This window comes from Girardinichthys multiradiatus, chromosome 7 (genome assembly GCF_021462225.1).
Source record: "Girardinichthys multiradiatus isolate DD_20200921_A chromosome 7, DD_fGirMul_XY1, whole genome shotgun sequence".
Lineage (NCBI taxonomy): Eukaryota > Metazoa > Chordata > Actinopteri > Cyprinodontiformes > Goodeidae > Girardinichthys > Girardinichthys multiradiatus.
In genome coordinates, this window is record NC_061800.1 from 12,997,295 (window position 1) to 13,016,261 (window position 18,967).

At 41.0% G+C, this 18,967-nt stretch overlaps 1 protein-coding gene across 2 annotated transcripts in view; it reads right to left on the reverse strand.

The window, feature by feature from the left end:
- The window catches only part of rnf17 (ring finger protein 17), a 55,134-nt gene that overhangs the window by 15,960 nt on the left and 20,207 nt on the right, over positions 1–18,967 (reverse strand). For both annotated transcript variants that reach the window (XM_047370028.1, XM_047370029.1), the window contains exons 11-30: positions 18,804–18,884; positions 18,345–18,503; positions 18,099–18,270; positions 16,553–16,694; positions 16,285–16,472; positions 16,013–16,142; positions 15,715–15,868; positions 14,736–14,851; positions 13,078–13,195; positions 12,858–12,975; positions 10,344–10,604; positions 8,779–8,923; positions 4,000–4,112; positions 3,225–3,315; positions 2,948–3,069; positions 2,608–2,794; positions 2,253–2,364; positions 737–900; positions 265–384; positions 79–159 (exon numbers count right to left, since the gene is read on the reverse strand). In XM_047370028.1, the coding sequence (XP_047225984.1) occupies positions 79–159; positions 265–384; positions 737–900; positions 2,253–2,364; positions 2,608–2,794; positions 2,948–3,069; positions 3,225–3,315; positions 4,000–4,112; positions 8,779–8,923; positions 10,344–10,604; positions 12,858–12,975; positions 13,078–13,195; positions 14,736–14,851; positions 15,715–15,868; positions 16,013–16,142; positions 16,285–16,472; positions 16,553–16,694; positions 18,099–18,270; positions 18,345–18,503; positions 18,804–18,884 (2,774 nt within the window). The remainder of the gene's footprint in view (positions 1–78; positions 160–264; positions 385–736; positions 901–2,252; positions 2,365–2,607; positions 2,795–2,947; positions 3,070–3,224; positions 3,316–3,999; positions 4,113–8,778; positions 8,924–10,343; positions 10,605–12,857; positions 12,976–13,077; positions 13,196–14,735; positions 14,852–15,714; positions 15,869–16,012; positions 16,143–16,284; positions 16,473–16,552; positions 16,695–18,098; positions 18,271–18,344; positions 18,504–18,803; positions 18,885–18,967) is intronic.

Sequence of the window (18,967 nt, forward strand, 5' to 3'; positions counted from 1 at the left end):
CAATACTGCACAGGTTGACACTGCAATGACGATTGTGATCCGATATATTTTGCAGCTGTATTCCTAAGTATATTTTACCACAACTTGCAGGCCCACTGAGCGGTTAAGCAACACCTCCCTCATCAAGGCTACTCCATCTCGTTGCCATTTACCACCAACCTAACAGTCCATGGAAAAAAAAAAAACATTAAACAAATGGGAACTCAATTATCTGAATTAAGCAAACAAAGTGAGATAAAACAAAAACGAATGACACATCCTTACAGGGTTGATGCCAAAGAGCTGGCAGGGCATGCAGAGCTGAGGAACCTCGACACACAGCAGCATGGGATACACATGCACCACTGGGATGTTCTCAACCAGACCATAGTCCACATATTGTACCTGTCAACACAACAACCGCAACATTAGTAGACTTGGTATTACTTTGCTAGAAAATAGCTCTAAATTAAAACAACTTTCATCTAACAAAGCAATCCATATCAATCAACAGAGGATGCAAACTGGATCAAACTGAATTCAAATAAATGCAATTTATTTGGGGTTGGATATGCATTTGGAAACACATTACAGATAATGCCAATCATACCAACTTTGTTCTGCTGATATGACTAGTTTATACAAGTTACACAATTAAACTTGATATTCAAAATATACTACTGCCTATTAAATCCACTTTAAATGGTTCATAGCAATAACCACATGTTGTTGTTTTTTTTGCAAATGCCTTCCTGACCTTAACGTGTCCTCCCAGCAACTCCAGCAGCTGTCCTCGGTACCACAACATGTCGGGTCCGATGACGGCACAGCCCTGTACCGACTTCCAGGTGTAGGACTTCTGTCTAGGCAAAGTCTTGATGGTCTTCTGAATCCCTTCCCCAAGTTGTTCAAGCTGATACTCTGACAAAAACATAAAAGACAATATAGTTTTTTTTTTATTAGGTTAAAACACTAATTTACACTGCAGAAAAGTACAGAAAATGATACCGATTTGCTAAATCAAGTAACACCATTGCAGCCCATTTCCTGGACTCTGCTGCATGTTCTCCAATGTGCAAATATGGAATAATTAAAATAGAAAAAGTTTCCTAATTTTGGTAGTCAGGGCACATTGTCCCGGGTTTCAAAAGTCTTCCTTTTTCAAGGATGAAAATCCCGAATGAATTTAAGATAGGTATGCTGAAGCAAAAAAACAACTAAAGACAACATGTTCGAATAGGTTAGTCTGAATAGAGCGGATACGCTGAGGACCACTCAGCTCTCTGATAATCTTCAGAAACACCTGGGATTAGCAGGTACACTTAAGTAATGCCTTCTGTACTAAGGCTTACAATGCCAGACTAAACAGCTGAAGGAAAAGAATGTTGAGGCGGGTTTGAAGTTTGGTGAACCACATTTCTATAAGCCTGTGAAATCATCAGAGAAGATCAGACCAAAATATAACTCTTTGGAAGTCATAATGCACAGCATGTTTGGAGGTCATAACCCACTATATATCACCCCAAACACACCATAGCAACAGTTAAGTTTGCTGCCATTTATAAAAATAACCTGAGCTGAATCCTACAGAAAATCTATGGAAAGAGCTAAAGTTCAGAGTTACTAGGATACATCCATCCAGGATACATCTTGAAGCTGTTCATCACAAATAAAGGTTTTTAGATGAAGAATTAAATAAGTGTTGGTAGGGTGTTTATTATTTTTTCTGTTTTCCATTTTATCACAATTTAAGGACATCAGCGTTTGATTTCTTTGCATGTGTGAACAAGACGGGTTGTTAAAGACATCTCGTGAGAATTTCATGTCAATTACACCATTAGAAATACAATATATTGCCAAAAGTATTTCTCTGTCTACTTTTACATGTACATGAACTTTGGTGACATCCTATTCTTAATCTATAATGTCCAATTTGTTGATGGACCCACCGTTGCCAGCAACAGCAACTTTATCTATTCTGTAAACATCTTCCTCAAGGTTTAGAAGTGTTCATAGATAGATAAGAAAAACACAATTGCAGCCTCTGTTCCAATTCACCTCAAAGGTGTTCAAAAAGGTTGAGGTGAGATTAGTCAAGTTTCTCCACACTAAACTTCATAAACCTGCAGCCACGGAAGTGATTGGAACACCAGAATTCAATACTTCTGGCAATATAGTGTATATTGAGAAAATTTGAGATGTGTTAAATACTTATTTTACCTGCTGTAGATCACAGGAGCATTAATGTCAAGCCTGACGGATCTCTTGTTTACCTGCATTCTGTGTTCTGGCATAAATAACACCATCATCTCCAACAGCAGAAACAGTGATAAGGATGTGACCAAGACAAGGCAGCTCTGGAGGGTGATACTTTGCAGTCTTCACCTGTACATACAACCACACACAGAATACAATCCTACTTATAGTACTTGCACTGTCCTCTTGTTCTGTAGGTTCTTATGTATATAATTTTACACTTTACTTGTAATAAAGGTTACAAATATGAACAAATAAACTTTAAAAAAAGAAATATTAAGCACTAATAAAACAAGGTAATTTCAGTATTGATAACTAATATACCTTATTCGTATACAACACAGTAATGTCAGTTTTTTAGTAAATGATCACCTTTTCAGGTGTTAAAATGGAGCGGGGAAGTGGTTTTGGAGGAATGCAAGTAGACTTGGAGAAAGATGATGGGCAGGAAAAAAGTGGAACAGATAGAGAGGAGTTGCTTTCTTCTTTTTTGCAATTTTCTGGGTCATTTGCTGGTGTCTGGGCATCAGTTTGTTTGGGTTTTTGGACAGCAGGGACCCTGCAACAAAAAACAGGAATACACTCAAACTTACAAAAACCTAAGCTTATGACAATTAGTCAAGTCATTCTAAAAAAAAACATGTATTTAGAGGTTTGTCATTCATGATAATGAAGACATTTTTATGCATGCCGTGGCATACATAAAACAGACCTTGGTGTTCTTTCCTTGAGGGCGAGGCCTTTGTTGACCAGAAAGTCGGCAATGCTGATAAATTCTCCAACTCTGTTGGAGCAGAACAACACAACAGGCAACGGCTGCTTATCTGTCGCCTCCTAAACAAGCAGAAATGAACAGAGATGTACTTAATACAAGCCATTACAGACAGGCAGACAATGTATGATGGAGCTACACAAAGTGATTCATTTCCACACAGAAAACTAAAGGAGGAAGAAATTATGTCACGTTAAAAAGTAAGAGTAAAAAATACCTTTATTGTTATTAAAGCCGAAGCTCCTGTCAGGTAGTAAGAGATTAGGTCACAAGCTGTATCCGTCCACGTTGATCGGCCTCCTGTCGGCCTAGAACACAAAGTTTTAGTTTAGCATTTTCTTGTTAATTGTTTGCATACTCGTTCCTCTTTTTGAATCCCTGTATAACCTTGCGTTACATCTGACGGTATAAAAACATCTCTATAAAAACTGATTAACAGATCAAAAACAGTTTCATCCAATACTGAACAACATTATACAAAACAAATGATTACAAGGGATGTGAAAGTGTTAATTATGTGTGCAAACTCAACAATGGTTACAAAGAAACAAGCATTCATTTGTGTTTTATGCTGTCAACCTGTAAGATCAACTTGTAAGAATTTGAGTGGATTGTTATTCTGTACCTGAGCATCTGGAGGACAATATCTGAAATAAATGGGGAAGACATCGGTGCAAATGGTCACTGTTATCACAACTACCTGCAGATAAATTGCTCGCCATTTGGTTTGTATTTTACATTTAACAACTATTCACCACACTGTTCTGACTCATCAAAACTTGCAGCCTCCTGGACCAGTCTGTGACCGGCAATTTATTTCAATTAAAAACTCACAAGCATAATGTAACTAACCGTTTTACACATTATAAGTTGCTAAATTTTCAATTTCTTGAATCCATTTTGGATTGAGCCAGCTTCTCCAGGTGTTTGTGTAACGATAGATAGGGCACGTGTATGTGTTTATGATAATCTCTCATGTTACAACAACCAACCTGATGTCATTCAGAGTACACTCCAGTGCCAGGGAGCCAACCAAAGAGGATGGAAGTGGGTGCAGGTTACTAACATGGATCTTCACTGTGTTGCCATGGTCACACCGTCTGACCTGTTATTTAGCAAAGAAACAGTCGCTATTGATTTAAAAGCAAGTTGAAAGCCACCGTAAAATCTAAAACATTTCCCTCAGAGACAAGAGTGTATTGGGTAATCCTGAGAGTTTAGGTAAAAAAGTCACCCACATATCATGTGCATACATTTACATTAATTTGTGTTATTTATTGGAACCATTCTTCTTCTATGGTGGAATGAATGTACAACATACAACTGAAACAAATTTTTAAAATAAGAATTGTGTGCACAAATTTGAATTGATTGTGGATTTCCCCTAATCTTCGTAGGTTGACACAGCCTCAAATACGCACATACATTCACCTTAATCTTGCAACAAGCAATGCTGTGATTTGCAGAATGTGTTTACATGACACAACCAAATATCATGACTGTGGAAACTTCACACCGGACTTCCAGCAACATGGATTCTGTGCCTCTCCACTCCTCCAGACTCTGGGACTTTGATTTCCAAATGAAATGCAAACTTTACTTTCATCTGAAAAGAGGATGTTGGACCACTGAGCAACAATGTAGTTCTTTTTCGCCTTAGCTCAGGTAAGACCACTGTAGCCCATGTGTAGGATTTGACCGTGCAGAGTGGCTCTTGATGAGCTGACTTCAGCCTAAGGCCACTCCTTGTGAAGATCTTGCAAATCCTTGAATTAATTTTGCCTAACAATTCTCTCAAGGCTGCAATTATTCCTGTTGCTGGTGCACCTTTTTTTTACCACACTCAACTTTCTATGAATGTGATGGGATACAGCACTCTGAACTACCAGCTTCTTCAGCAGTTACCTTTTGTGGCCTATTCTCCCTCTGGAGGGTGTCAATGTCTGTCTTCTGGACATCTGTCCAGTCAGCAGTCTTCCCCATGATTGTGTGGCCTACTGGCCCGGACTGAGAGACCATTAAGAGGTTCAGGAAACCTTAGCAGGTGTTTTGAGCTCATTAGTTGATTAAGGTGAGACACCTTGAATTTCCATTATTTAACTTTTTCACAATATTCAAATATTCAGAATTTGGGGTTTTTATTATCTTTAAGCCAGTCATCAAAATGAAAGGAAATACAGGCTTACAATATCACACTATGTATAATGGATCTACATATTAAAAAAGTTTCACTTTCTGAAATGAGTGACAAAAATATTGAATTTTATTAGGATATTGTAATTTTTGGAGATATACAGTACAGACCAAAGGTTTGGACACACCTTCTCATTCAAAAAGTTTTCTTTATTTTCATGACTATGAATATTGTAGCTTCACACTGAATGCATCAAAACTATGAATTAACACATGTTGAATTATATACTGAACAAAAAAGTGTGAAACAACTGAAAATATGTCTTATATTCTAGGTTCTTCAAAGTAGCCACCTTTTTCTTTGATTACTGCTCCACACACTCTTGGCATTCTGTTGATGAGCTTCAAGAGGTAGTCACCTGAAATGGTTTTCCAACAGTCTTGCAGGAGTTCCCAGAGATGCTTAGCACTTGTTGGCCCTTTTGCCTTCACTCTGCGGTCCAGCTCACCTCAAACCATCTCGATTGGGTTCAGGTCCGGTGATTGTGGAGGCCAGGTCATCTGGTGCAGCACCCCATCACTCTCCTTCTTGGTCAAATAGCCCTTACACAGCCTGGAGGTGTGTTTGGGGTCATTGTCCTGTTGAAAAATAAATTATGGTCCAACTAACTTTCTTTTACCTGCTCTCGGTGGAGGTGGACGCTTTTTCTCTGTCTCCCGCACCCCTCCCATATCTGCCCTGCTTCAGCTCTGTGTCTTGTCTTTTTTTTGGAGCCTCTTTTTGCACATCTTCCAAATTCTTCCAAAATATGGATTTGGTCAGCTGGTCTCTCAATGCAATTGATCAATTTTTCTCGACGAGAAGACAGGGGTCGGGAGAGCCCAACTTGTCCGGACGGGACATTTTTCTCCGGATACACGATGGACTCCTGGCAGAAGTGGAGGATTGTGTGTTTGTCGATAATGTCAGTCGAGGATGTGGAAGATGTGTATATAATTGGATGTTTGATATCAGGATTTCTGCTTTTTGGAGTCAGCGGTTACCTGGTATATCGAGAAATTCCGAGTGTCAGGAGCTGTTCTGGCCATTGTGAGGCTGCCTGGCATGTGTGATGGGATCTTCAGAGCGATCAACACTCAGACTGAGATGTTACGTGAGCTGAATCGCAGACTGGATGTGATCCTTATACAGGATCGCAGGCAGGTTGCGGTTCCTGGATTCAGGGGTGAAATGGGATAAATCTTGGAGAAAGTTGTTCGCTCGGATCTGGCAGAAAGACCAGTAATTTGTCTGTTTGGATTCGCCTTTGAGAAGCACCAGCGAGACTCTCAAGGCTGATGGAAAATTAAGAGTCAGCCTAACCCAAATAATTGTTGTTTTTCTGAATCTGGCTTCCCTGCACGGCCTCAATGGCTGGCTATCTTCAACTTCTCCTGGAAGTTATGTAAACATGACGCTCTGCTCCCTCCCTTCCCTGAGGACACCTGTGGACCTGCTCAGAACTTTGTGGCCGGTTGATGAACATTCCAACGAACCATCAAGGACAATGGCCTCTGTGACAGTGCTTAATGGACTTACTTGCACACACTCACTTGCACACACACACATGCTCAAGATAAACATATGCACCCCTCACACCACCTTCACCGTTCCCAGCATGATGTTGTTTTGTAAACTTGTTGCTTCTTTGTGCTGAGGTTTTTTGCAATCTCAAACTGTATCCTGCTAAGGATAAAGTGTGAAATATGATTTTTTTCCCTCTACTTTCCTAATGTGGCCTCTTTTCTCATCTAGCAAGGGCAGCGCCTGTGAGTGAGCAGCAAAGCCTCGGTGACCCGTCCCCCCCTTGTCTTGTGTCATGATGTATGTTTGGATGGGTTGTACTGGAATTCTAATTTCCCCTCAGGGATCAAGAAAGTATCTTTGAATTGAATTGAATAAACGCAAACTGGATGGAATAACATGCCGCTGCAAGATGCTGTGGTAGCCATGCTGGTTCAGTATGCCTTCAATTTTGAATAAATCCCCAACAGTGTCACCAGCAAAGCACCCCCACACCATCACACCTCCTCCTCCATGCTTCACGGTGGGAACCAGGCATGTAGAGTCCATCCGTTCACCTCTTCTGTGCCGCACAAAGACACGGTGGTTGGGACCAAAGATCTCAAACTTGGACTCATCAGACCAAAGCACAGATTTCCAATGGTCTAATGTCCATTCCTTGTGTTCTTTAGCCCAAACAAGTCTCTTCTGCTTGCTGCCTCTCCTCAGCAGTGGTTTCCTAGCAGCTATTTTACCATGAAGGCCTGATTCACATAGTTTCCTCTTAACAGTTGTTCTAGAGATGTGTCTGCTGCTAGAACTCTGTGTGGCATTGACCTGTTCTCTAATCTGAGCTGCTGTTAACCTGTGATTTCTGAGGCTGGTGACTCGGATGAATTATCGTCCGCAGCAGAGGTGACTCTTGGTCTTCCTTTCCTGGGGCAGTCCTCATGTGAGCCAGTTTCTTTGTAGCGCTTGATGGCTTTTGTGACTGCACTTGGGGACACTTTCAAAGTTTCCCAATTGTTCGGACTGACTGACCTTCATTTCTTAAAGTAATGATGGCCACTCGTTTTTCTTTACTTAGCTGCTTTTTTCTTGCCATCATATAAATTATAACAGTCTATTCAGTAGGACTATCAGCTGTGTACTGTATCCACCTCCTGCACAACACAACTGATGGTCCCAACCCCATTTATAAGGCTTGAAATCCCACTTATTAAACCTGACAGGGCACACCTGTGAAGTGAAAACCATTTCAGGTGACCTCTTGAAGCTCATCAACAGAATGCCAAGAGTGTAATCAAAGCAAAAGGTGGCTACTTTGAAGAACCTAGAATATAAGACATATTTTCAGTTGTTTCACACTTTTTTGTTCAGTATATAATTCCACATGTGTTAATTCATAGTTTTGATGCCTTCAGTGTGAAGCTACAATATTCATAGTCATGAAAATAAAGACAACTCTTTGAATGAGAAGGTATGTCCAAATCTTTGGTCTGTACTGTACCTGTAAGAACCTACTTTAAAATGCACATCTTCAAGCTCAACTGAAATTTGCAGCTGCTCACATTTACAAACCGAGTTAACGATGCAACATACAAACAATGTTCTGGAACTGCCTTTTAAATCATTAGCTTCAATACTACTGAAAATGTAACAACTCTGCTATAAAGAAAAAAACAACATTTATAAGAAAGTAACCAACCAATTTTATCAACTTATATGACCACTTTGGGAAATCGAAGTAATCAACTTTCCACCCAGCTTTATGCTAGAAGTTTGTTCCAGTTCTTGTTAAAAAAAAAAAAAAAAATCACTACATTTTATGCTGTTGTATTTAATTCCAAAAATTTAAAAAGGTTCATTAAAAGGTTAAAATAATGTGATGCTCACTGATCTAAAAAGTGTGCGCAAACCTTTGATTTCAACTATATGTCTGACACTAACCAAGTATAGGCACCATAAAGATGAGTGTTTAGAGATCTACATGGTGCTACATTATTTTAACTTTCCCTTTAACAGTTTTGCAGTGAAACATCTATAGACAACTGATGTCAGAAAGAAAAAAACTTGACGTGGTGTGTTTAAATACTTCCGCAGTGCTTGATGTGACATCGCAGCAGATTTGTCCTCTCTCCCAGACTCCATTAATGGTGGTAGCACAGTACATATCTGCCTTCCACACCACATCTTGGGGCTCCATCAGGGCACACTCCTGCTTCACCAGTTCACATATCCTTAAACAGTAAAATAGCAACATATAAAGCTTATGACATTTACTTTTACAAGGAGCTCGGATTTAAGTTATGAACCTAAACATTACTTTCTAAATGTATTCTTGAGATGTTTGTTTATGGTCCTTCTCGGTGGTTTAATACAAAGGTATGGTGGATTGTGTTATTTTACAAACAGAGTAATAGATTCTGGTATAATCACCATGTCAACGAGACTGTGGGGAAACTAATTCTCACAATTTCTTCTGTAACTTTGTTTATTTAACTGCTTTTCTGAACTTCATCCGCAGAGATCTCAAACATACACTTAGTTCAATAGTCTAACACCCCTTTTCCTTGGGCTCTACTTTGGCTGGTTCCACTCCACTCAGCCTGTTTTGCAACCAGTTTCATTACTGACTTTTCCGGCCCGATACTGGCTTTCTTGGTACCTGCTCATCGTCGGGTCCCATCAGGCCGAAATGTGACACGAACATACTGGTGTTCACTGACTGGACATGAGCTAGGTCAGCCGTATGTCAGCGATATGACATGTTTGCTGAGGTAGCGCTCAAAAAACTCGAGAGCAACTACAAAAATATTAAGGATCACAATGGCCAGGGCAAGTCAAACCGAAAGTCATGGTGAAAGTCATCAGCCGTGGTTCAACATCACCGTTGGAGGACATGGTGTGTGATGGTGAGCGTTTATCTTACTTTGCATGTTTGTACTTGGAACATTTCTAATGTTTGGTAGTCTCACACTGAATCATAAGACAGCGAGGGTTAATGGCGACACGACGTTAACAACTGACTGGAGATGGGGGTTCAAGGCACAACTCCAGCCGTCAGTGAGTCAATGGAAACAACAGCTTTGCAGAGTAGAGTGAGGCCAAGCAGAGTGGGTGTCTGATCCCTATACAGAGGTATGGAGGAACAAAACAGCTAAAATGGTTACTTGGAAAATTTGTTGAGTGTGTGCATGTGCTGGAGTCTCAAAAGCATTGCAGTAGATGGAGGCATCAACTTTCTGTCAGAGCAGGAAGGAGGGTTCTCCTCCAAAGAGGTTGGGAACCACTTCTCTAAAGGAACTTGGTAAAAGAAGAAACATACTTTTTACCCAAGATCATTTGAGTGACTGGAGTCGCCAAGGAGGGCAAAATAAAATAATCCCGTCTCTTTGGGTGGGCTTGACTTAAAAGTGTCACATTCCCTGAGCCACAAATTAGAGTACAACTGTCCAGCCTCCCGATGTTAGAATTTGAGCACTAGTTGAATTTTAAAAGCAACATGATTATACTTACTCATGAGACCTCTTAAAATTGTGCTAAGTACCTAAACTTATTTATGAATTGACAAAAAAAAAATTGGACAGAAGTAGATTTTATACAAAATAAAGAGTCTTGGACGTTTAGGCTTCATTTAACCTTTTCGTTGCTGCTTACCTTTTAAGTTGAGAGTCAGAATTGGTGAGTCGTACGTAGAAGCTGCTTGGTGAGTTGACGTGAGTGACCCTGACTTTGAGGTCTTTACGTTGGTCAGGTAGCTTCACCTGAGGCTGCAAATCCAGAGGTTCAACATTTTCCCCTTCAATAATTATTTGATCTACAGCATCAACTTCCTCTGTGGCTAAACCAAGCTCAAGTGGGGGATCCCATACAGTGGAATCGACACCAGAGGGATCTTCATTTTTGAATTTCAGCACGCTGAAAATGAGGAAACAGTGAGTTGAAAAGAGAAGAAAAACTGTTAAACATGGAGCTACAGTGAGAGAGAAGGAGGGCAGGAAGATGTAGAGTAAAAAGTAAATACTGAATACCACGATGACATGAAAAAAATAAAATAAAAATCACAGTATCTGTGCTTTACAACAGCAATCTTATATAATTAACATTGATCTAATGGTCCTTTCACATATGATGCTGCACATGCAGCTCTTTGCCTCCATTTATTGAATATCTGCACAGGTAGGCCTTGGTGCAGTCTGTTGAAATAATTGCTGTGTCCAGAGAAAAATCCCACAAACATTTAAGTTTGTGCGTTTGTACATCAATTGCTGAGATCAATGAGGATCTAGAGCCTGGCACACTGCTTGGATAGCCTGAAGTAAACAAAGAAGCAGTGGTTGTGTCGTGCAGCACCTGAACCTGTGAAATGATATTATATACCCTTTTGGTTACAGCTCCTCTGTTAACACTAGAACTCCCAGGGCTATAAATTTGACGGTTTTGAAAGTTTAACATGCCATAACTGGTTTATAACTGTGGTGAAGTTAGTTTTAGGTTGAATATTTGTGCTCTGTGGATTCAGCAGCTCTCTGCCTGCTCCCTTCTCCTGCAGATGCTGGCTCTCTTAAGGACAGTGAATAAATTTCCGAACCAAACACGTTTCATGGTGGTATTGTTTTGTGTGTTTTGGGGGAAATGTTTGTGCACCTGAACAGCTGATTTTATGTGTAATCGGCTGGTATAGGATGTTATTAACACTAGAAGTCCCAGGGCCGTCAATTTGACAGTTTTGAAAGTTTGACATACCATAACTCTGGTTTATTAAAACTCTTTATCTTCCTGCCATCCTGACTTTTCCTAAACCTGTGTCTTGTGTGTTGCTATGTCTCTATTTTTAAAAAATCACAAAGTAAATAAAAGATTTAAGTATTTCTACCTCTAACTACCACAGCCACTATTTTGACGGCCCTATTATTTACATTGATATTTTTTTCCCGCGGCTGAATATACGCGCGAGCGTTGCCTAGCAACCGCCATTCTAGAACGCAGTCAGAGAAGGAGATTGTTGGCGTCCTACAAAATGGCTTCTAGAAGAATATTTTCTGCTCTGGAGATATTGGAAATGCTTCAAAAATGAGATGATTGTGATTCTGGGGTCGAGAGGGATTCTGACGGTTCTTGGTCAGCATTCAGTTCCAGTGAAAGCGGGTCAGAGAGTGAGCCTCCCCCGGCTAAAAAACACGAGTCGTCCCGTTAGCAAGAGGTTGTGGCGCATTATTTCAAGGTAGTAAAAGACTAGCCTATGTAACGATTTTATCATTTTAGGTTATAGTTTACAGATTAGTAAACTAATATATAAACTACAGCAACAGTTCCACAATCAGCGCAGGTTCAGAGACAGGGAGACGGTCCAGTGCCCAGCTGTAAACCCAGCAATCCAGCTCCCTGGCAGGAGAGAAACTACAAATCAAGGTACTGATAATAGACAATGAAATAAACAATAAGTTAGGTCATAGATATAGTAGCCCTGTTACAACAATCTATTCTGCGCTTTATAGTGTTTTCATCACATGACGAGCGCACACCTGGGAAGGAGGAGGAGATAGGAAAGGAAGGGACTGTGTGGACAGTGGTAGGGGAGGAAGAAAGTAGAGGGAGGCGTCAGAGCCTGAACGCATTGACAGAGCGCCAGATCCAAGATGCCCAGACCACGTTCCTCTGCTTGGTGGATGCGGAAATGCTCCTCGGACATGAGTGTGGACGAGCTGAAGGCATTTTTAGCACTAGTTTATGTTCACGAAGTGAAAAGGGGGCGTAACATGGAGCTGTCCAGCTTTTGGTCAGATTAGTAAAGCTTTTTTTTTTTTAAATGTACCTGCTACTCTGTATTATTTTTCAGTACTATTCTGACCAATGTAACGCGATGACATCACCGCCTCGCATCTAGAATGCTCGCCGTCAAATTGACGGGCTTGGGAGTCCTAGTGTTAACCTTTTTCCTCAGTAAAGGAAGTTTTTCCCTCACAGTCTGACAGGCTATTTTTATTTATTTCTGTCCAGTTTTCCAGCAACCAGCACCTGGAACCCTTTAGTGCATACGACAGTGTCGTACACTGAAGAGAACATCTGTGGTAAAATACTGAAACTAAAACTCTTATTCCTGCAATCTTTTGTTTTAATTTTTCAGCTCATCGAAATACAATTTATAGAGACACTTCAGACAAGAATTACCCATCTTTGAAGCGGGCCAAATCTTCATTTACCAGCAGCTCAGCTATGCTGATTTTTGGCTTGTTTACGTCACCTACCAACACTTTCAGTGGCAAAGGCTCAGTCTTAGGAACCTTTCCTGAAGAAGAGATTTAATATCAGTGACAATAACTGATCTAAAGAAAAGGTTCAGTGAAAGAAAAGGAGCATTTACAAAAGACACGAATTTCCAAGTCAGCACCTGTTGCCTCAACAGTGACCAGTTTTTGGTGAGCTAGGCTGATGAATCTTTCAGTGCAAGCTTCACTCCAACTCTCTCCATCCAAAGGAATCACATCTTCCAAACAGCAACGAACAGCCTGGATTTCAGAAGGAAACATTCAATTCAACTTAGTGCAAAAATATCAACATCATTAAACAGAACAAATTTTTCAATACTTTTGAATTTAAAAGTGATTTTGCGTTTTCTGTTTAGTATCTCAAAGTATCAGACCTCCTCTGAAGAATTAGGATACATTTAGCTGAATTATACACTGCTCAAAAAAATAAAGGGAACACTCAAATAACACATCCTAGATCTGAATTAATAAAATATTCTCATTGAATACTTTGTTCTGTACAAAGTTAAATGTGCTGACAACAAAATCACACAGAAATCATCAATGGAAGTCCAATTTATTAACCAATGGAGGCCTGGATTTGGAGTCACACACAATTAAAGTGGAAAAACAACTACAGGCTGATCCAACTTTGATGTAATGTCCTTAAAACAAGTCAAAATGAGGCTCAGTATTGTGTATGACCTCCACGTGTCTGTATGACCTCCAGGAACTGCTGACACACTCCAGCCACATGAGGTCTAGCATTGTCCTGCATTAGGAGGAACCCAGGGCCAACCTCACCAGCATATGGTCTCACAAGGGGTCTGAGGATCTCATCTCGGTACCTAATGGCAGTCAGGTTACCTCTGGCGAGCACATGGAGGGCTGTGCGGCCCTCTAAAGAAATGCCACCCCACAGCATTACTGACCCACTGCCAAACCAGTCATGCTGAAGGATGTTGCAGGCAGCAGATCGCTCTCCACGGTGTCTCCAGACTCTGTCACGTCTGCTACATGTGCTCAGTGTGAACCTGCTTTCATCTGTGAAGAGAACAGGGCGCCAGTGGCGACTTTGGCAATTGTGGTGTTCTCTGGCAAATGCCAAGCGTCCTGCAGACACGTGCACATTTGTGGCCTGCTGGAGGTCATCTTGCAGGGCTCTGGCAGTGCTCCTCCTGTTCCTCCTTGCACAATGGCGGAGGTAGTGGTCCTGCTGCTGGGTTGTTGCCCTCCTACTGGCCTGTCTCCTGGTAGCCTCTCCAGGCTCTGGACACTACGCTGACAGACACAGCAAACCTTCTTGCCACAGCTAGCATTGATGTGCCATCCTGGATGAGCTGCACTACCTGAGCCACTTGTGTGGGTTGTAGAGTCCGTCTCATGCTGCCACGAGTGTGAAAGCACCACCAACATTCAAAAGTGACCAAAACATCATCCAGAAAGCATAGGTACTGAGAAGTGGTCTGTGGTCCCCACCTGCAGAACCACTCCTTTATTGAGTGAGTCTTGCTAATCACCAAAGATTTCCCCCTGTTGTCTATTCCATTTGAACAACAGCAGTGAAATTGATTGTCAATCAGTGTTGCTTCCTAAGTGGACGGTTTGATTTCACAGAAGTTTGATTTACTTGGAGTATATTGTGTTGTTTAAGTGTTCCCTTTATTTTTTTGAGCTGTGTATATTACACTTAATTTAGCAATAAGGAATAGGAGTAGGACACTTGGCATCCTGTGTAGCTGCTTTAGACTGTTTTATGTGGTTTGTGTTTTACAAACTACGTGTTTTGATGTGCTCTTACCATGGCAGGAAGGGCAAAGAACTCATCATTGATCTTCCTTAGGTCACTGACTGACAAAATTTGCTTGTTGCCAAAGTCAACATAGCGCACTTCCACCTTTCGTCCCCCAGGATGGCCTAAAACCACACATTACACATCAGAAGGCCAAATATTTTCTACAGGTACTTTTAAAAGGATTAACAGTGAGGCATGAAACTGCCATGTCGAAACAAAAAGTATGATGACAATACAATTTAGGAAAAAAAAGAAAAACTAACTAATTAGAAAACATCTGTGACAGTCTTTGTTTCAATGGTTCTCAGAATCCCACAATAACTTTGGGATCACAGTGGTTTACAAGAAATCATTAACTGTCACTAGGGCTGAACTATCAAAACTTTTAGTAACTGGCTAATCTATCAAATAATTCATCAGATAGCTGCAAGCTTCCCCCTCCCCCTTCTTCATCAGAACCGTGCCTGCTCGCATACATGCAGATATCCCAGCCTATCATTTACAGTCAGTTCAGTTATTTTAAAGACCTTTAAACATTTGTTCCTGTTTCTAGCATTGTAAAATGCTGTGTTAGGAATGTCCCAGAAAAGATGATCTTAGAGCGCTAAACAGGTTAATTCAAACCCATTCAAATTGATGGTAATACTTTCTATAATTTAACAATTTTTTTACAAGTGCTTTATTGATCTTTACAGTATTTTGATTAAGCATTAATGTGGCCACCGAGCCGTTTCACACTCTAAACACGCTTCATGCAGCAGTTGTCTTCAAACATCAGACCTGCCCGAGCGTTAAAAGGACATGTTCGTAGGAGTGCAAGTTTCCTAACAGACAAATTTAGCTTAACTACAAACCATTTGCTTCAAAATGACAGCGCACTACATATGACTAAAGAAACACACTTGTGGCACCCATTATACCAGAAGTAGCAAACATAATAAATCCTACAGCACAAAAAAAAAAAGTTAAGAGTGTTCATCCTTACCGATGACTTGAGCTCTGTACCACAACTCGTCTTCAAAGCGGGCAATACAAGCCTGTCCTATCACAGGGCAGTAGACCCTGAGTTTGTCTTCTGACAGTGCATTGTAGCAATCCTGAAGCTTGGCTGAAAGCAACAAGGACTCCATGTTGTCAACCTGTTGAGGGAGTAGGGAGGCAGTAATGTACAAATAAACAAAGCTGTCCTGACTTGAACCCAAAGTAATGATTGAGGGAACGGTTCTTTCCCTAAAGCGGTTTCTTTGGTTTTCTATCACTAGTATCTATATTCAGTTTCATACCAGCTGGATGTAGAAGTCAGAGAGGTTGTTGATGTGGCAGACCACAGCATCGAGCTCTTTGCTGGCTTCAGGATACACAGGAGGATAGTACATTAGAGGCCTCCTGCCCAGTGTCACTGGAGAGTAAAACCTATGATGGAAACAAACCAAGCTTAGCAAACTTCAGTAGCTGGGACTACAGTCATGATCTTAACATCTCAAATGTAGATCATAAATCATACATGCTAAATATATTTTTTATTGATAACCCATCAACACATGTACAGGTGTACCTGGCCACCTCAATGAAAACAAGGTACTCCCTGACAGAGAAGGGCACATCAGTGGATTGCTCCATGGGAGCTTTTCTAAGATCCACCAACAACGAGTCTCTGTCCTGACCCAACGGTCGCATCTCCACCGCAGCACATCCAACCACAGAGCAAAATTCAGCCTTTGCCTCTTCACTCCAGCCCTCTGTCTGTGCACACAAAGTTTCAAATTCACATCAAGCTTTTGTAGCTATAAACAGATGACCATTTGAATGTTGAGTGATGTTACCAGGTTATATGGGACCAGATCCTTCAGTGAACATCTTACGGCCTGAGGAGCAAAGCAACTCAGCTCTACATTCACAGCTTCTTCCACTTTCCTCAGGTTATCATTTACATTGTTTAGTAAAGGCTCAGCTGTCCCCTCCTCACTAAAAAAAAGAAAATATTATAAAATAATATAAAAAATATTTCATCAAATATTTCAGTGTATTTCATCAAATACACAGCTAAAAAAAATAAAGGGAACACTTAACACAATATAACTCCAAGTAAATCAAACTTCTGTGAAATCAAACCGTCCACTTAGGAAACAACACTGATTGACAATTAATTTCACATGTTGTTGTTCAAATGGAATAGACAACAGGGGGAAATCTTTGGTGATTAGCAAGACACACTCAATAACGTAGTGGTTCTGCAGGTGGGGACCACAGACCACTTCTCAGTACCTATGATTTCTGGATGATGTTTTGGTCACTTTTGAATGTTGGTGGTGCTTTCACACTCGTGGTAGCATGAGACGGACTCTACAACCCACACAGGTGGCTCAGGTAGTGCAGCTCATCCAGGATGGCACATCAATGCGAGCTGTGGCAAGAAGGTTTGCTGTGTCTGTCAGCGTAGCGTCCAGGGCCTGGAGGCACTACCAGGAGACAGGCCAGTACACCAGGAGACGTGGAGGAGGCCGTAGGAGGGCAACAACCCAGGAGGAAGATCGCTGCCAGAAAACCTGCAAAATGATCTCCAGCAGGCCACAAATGTGCATGTGTCTGCACAAACGATTAGAAACCGACTCCATGACATTAGGTACTGAGATGAGATCCTCAGACCCCTTGTGAGACCATATGCTGGTGCGGTTGGCCCTGGGTTCCTCCTAATGCAGGACAATGCTAGACCTCATGTGGCTGGAGTGTGTCAGCAGTTCCTGCAAGATGAAGACATTGAAGCTATGGACTGGCCCGCCCGTTCCCCAGACCTGAATCCAACAGAGCACATCTGGAACATCATGTCTCGCTCCATCCACCAACGTCACGTTGCACCACAGACTGTCCAGGAGTTGGTGGATGCTTTAGTCCAGGTCTGGGAGGAGATCCCTCAGGAGACCATCCGCCGTCTCATCAGGAGCGTGCCCAGGCGTTGTAGGGAGGTCATACAGACACGTGGAGGTCACTCACACACAATACTGAGCCTCATTTTGACTTGTTTTAAAGACATTACATCAAAGTTGGATCAGCCTGTAGTGTGTTTTTTCCACTTTAATTTTGTGTGTGACTCCAAATCCAGGCCTCCATTGGTTAATAAATTAGATTTCCATTGATGATTTTTTGTGTGATTTTGTTGTCAGCACATTCAACTTTGTACAGAACAAAGTATTCAATGAGAATATTTCATTCATTCAGATCTAGGATGTGTTATTTGAGTGTTCCCTTTATTATTTTGAGCAGAGTATAGCAAAAGAGAAATGAACAACCACAAGAAGCTGGTCAAATTACACACCTGGAACTCTTTCTTCTAAATGTACGTAAATTTACACTGCTTCTGTGTGAACGTACTTTTGGATGGTGATGCTTTTAGTGAACCCATAGTCTCGGAAGAAAACTCGTAAACTGGCCAGCTGAGTGACTAGACAGGCTTTTACAGCCTTAACACAGCTTTTCTGAAAGACTTCAACCACTCTGGTGCGGCACCACAGCCCGTCCTTCCACTTCACAAAGATCATGGAGCCTAAAGAGGAGCAGGGAAACCAAAAATGAAACATCTGAAGTTAAATAATTATATAGACTGACTAACACAAATACCTCTCTCCACGGTGTCTCTCAGAGTGAAGAGGCAACCATCTCCACAACACAGTTCATTAATCTTCTTTGAAAGAATCTCGCTTTCCTTCTTCTCAGCCACATAGCGGACATAGAAGTGACTTGGATTCACGACATGGGTCACCACCACCCACTGAGTAACTAAAGAGTGAGTAAAATAAAACACAGTAAAAGTTCTTGAATAAAACTCAAAGACATGAAGAACCAAATGGACATCATTGAGAACTGGTAAGGTGAAGTCAGGGTCAAGTGTAGAGTGTTTTAAGTTATTTTAAATCTTTTAAAGTCTTTTCAAAGACTATCCTTCCCGAGTGTTATACATGTCAATGTTTTTTGCTGGCTGGGATTAAAATCAGTGTTTTTAATTGATAAAACAGCCTATCGAAATGATTTTATTTTGATGTAATAATAATGGAAGGGCTGCTTCCTAACTTTTCTTACTCTTATAGTTATGCAGGTGACCCTTTCGTCTCTTTTGGGAACTCCATTCAATGCTGGCCATTTCAGGGCCAGTTGGAGTAACTGCAGAAAGATGTAATATCAACAATAAAAACCTAAACATTAACAACACCTGAATCTGACATTAAGTCAAAATGGACATTTGA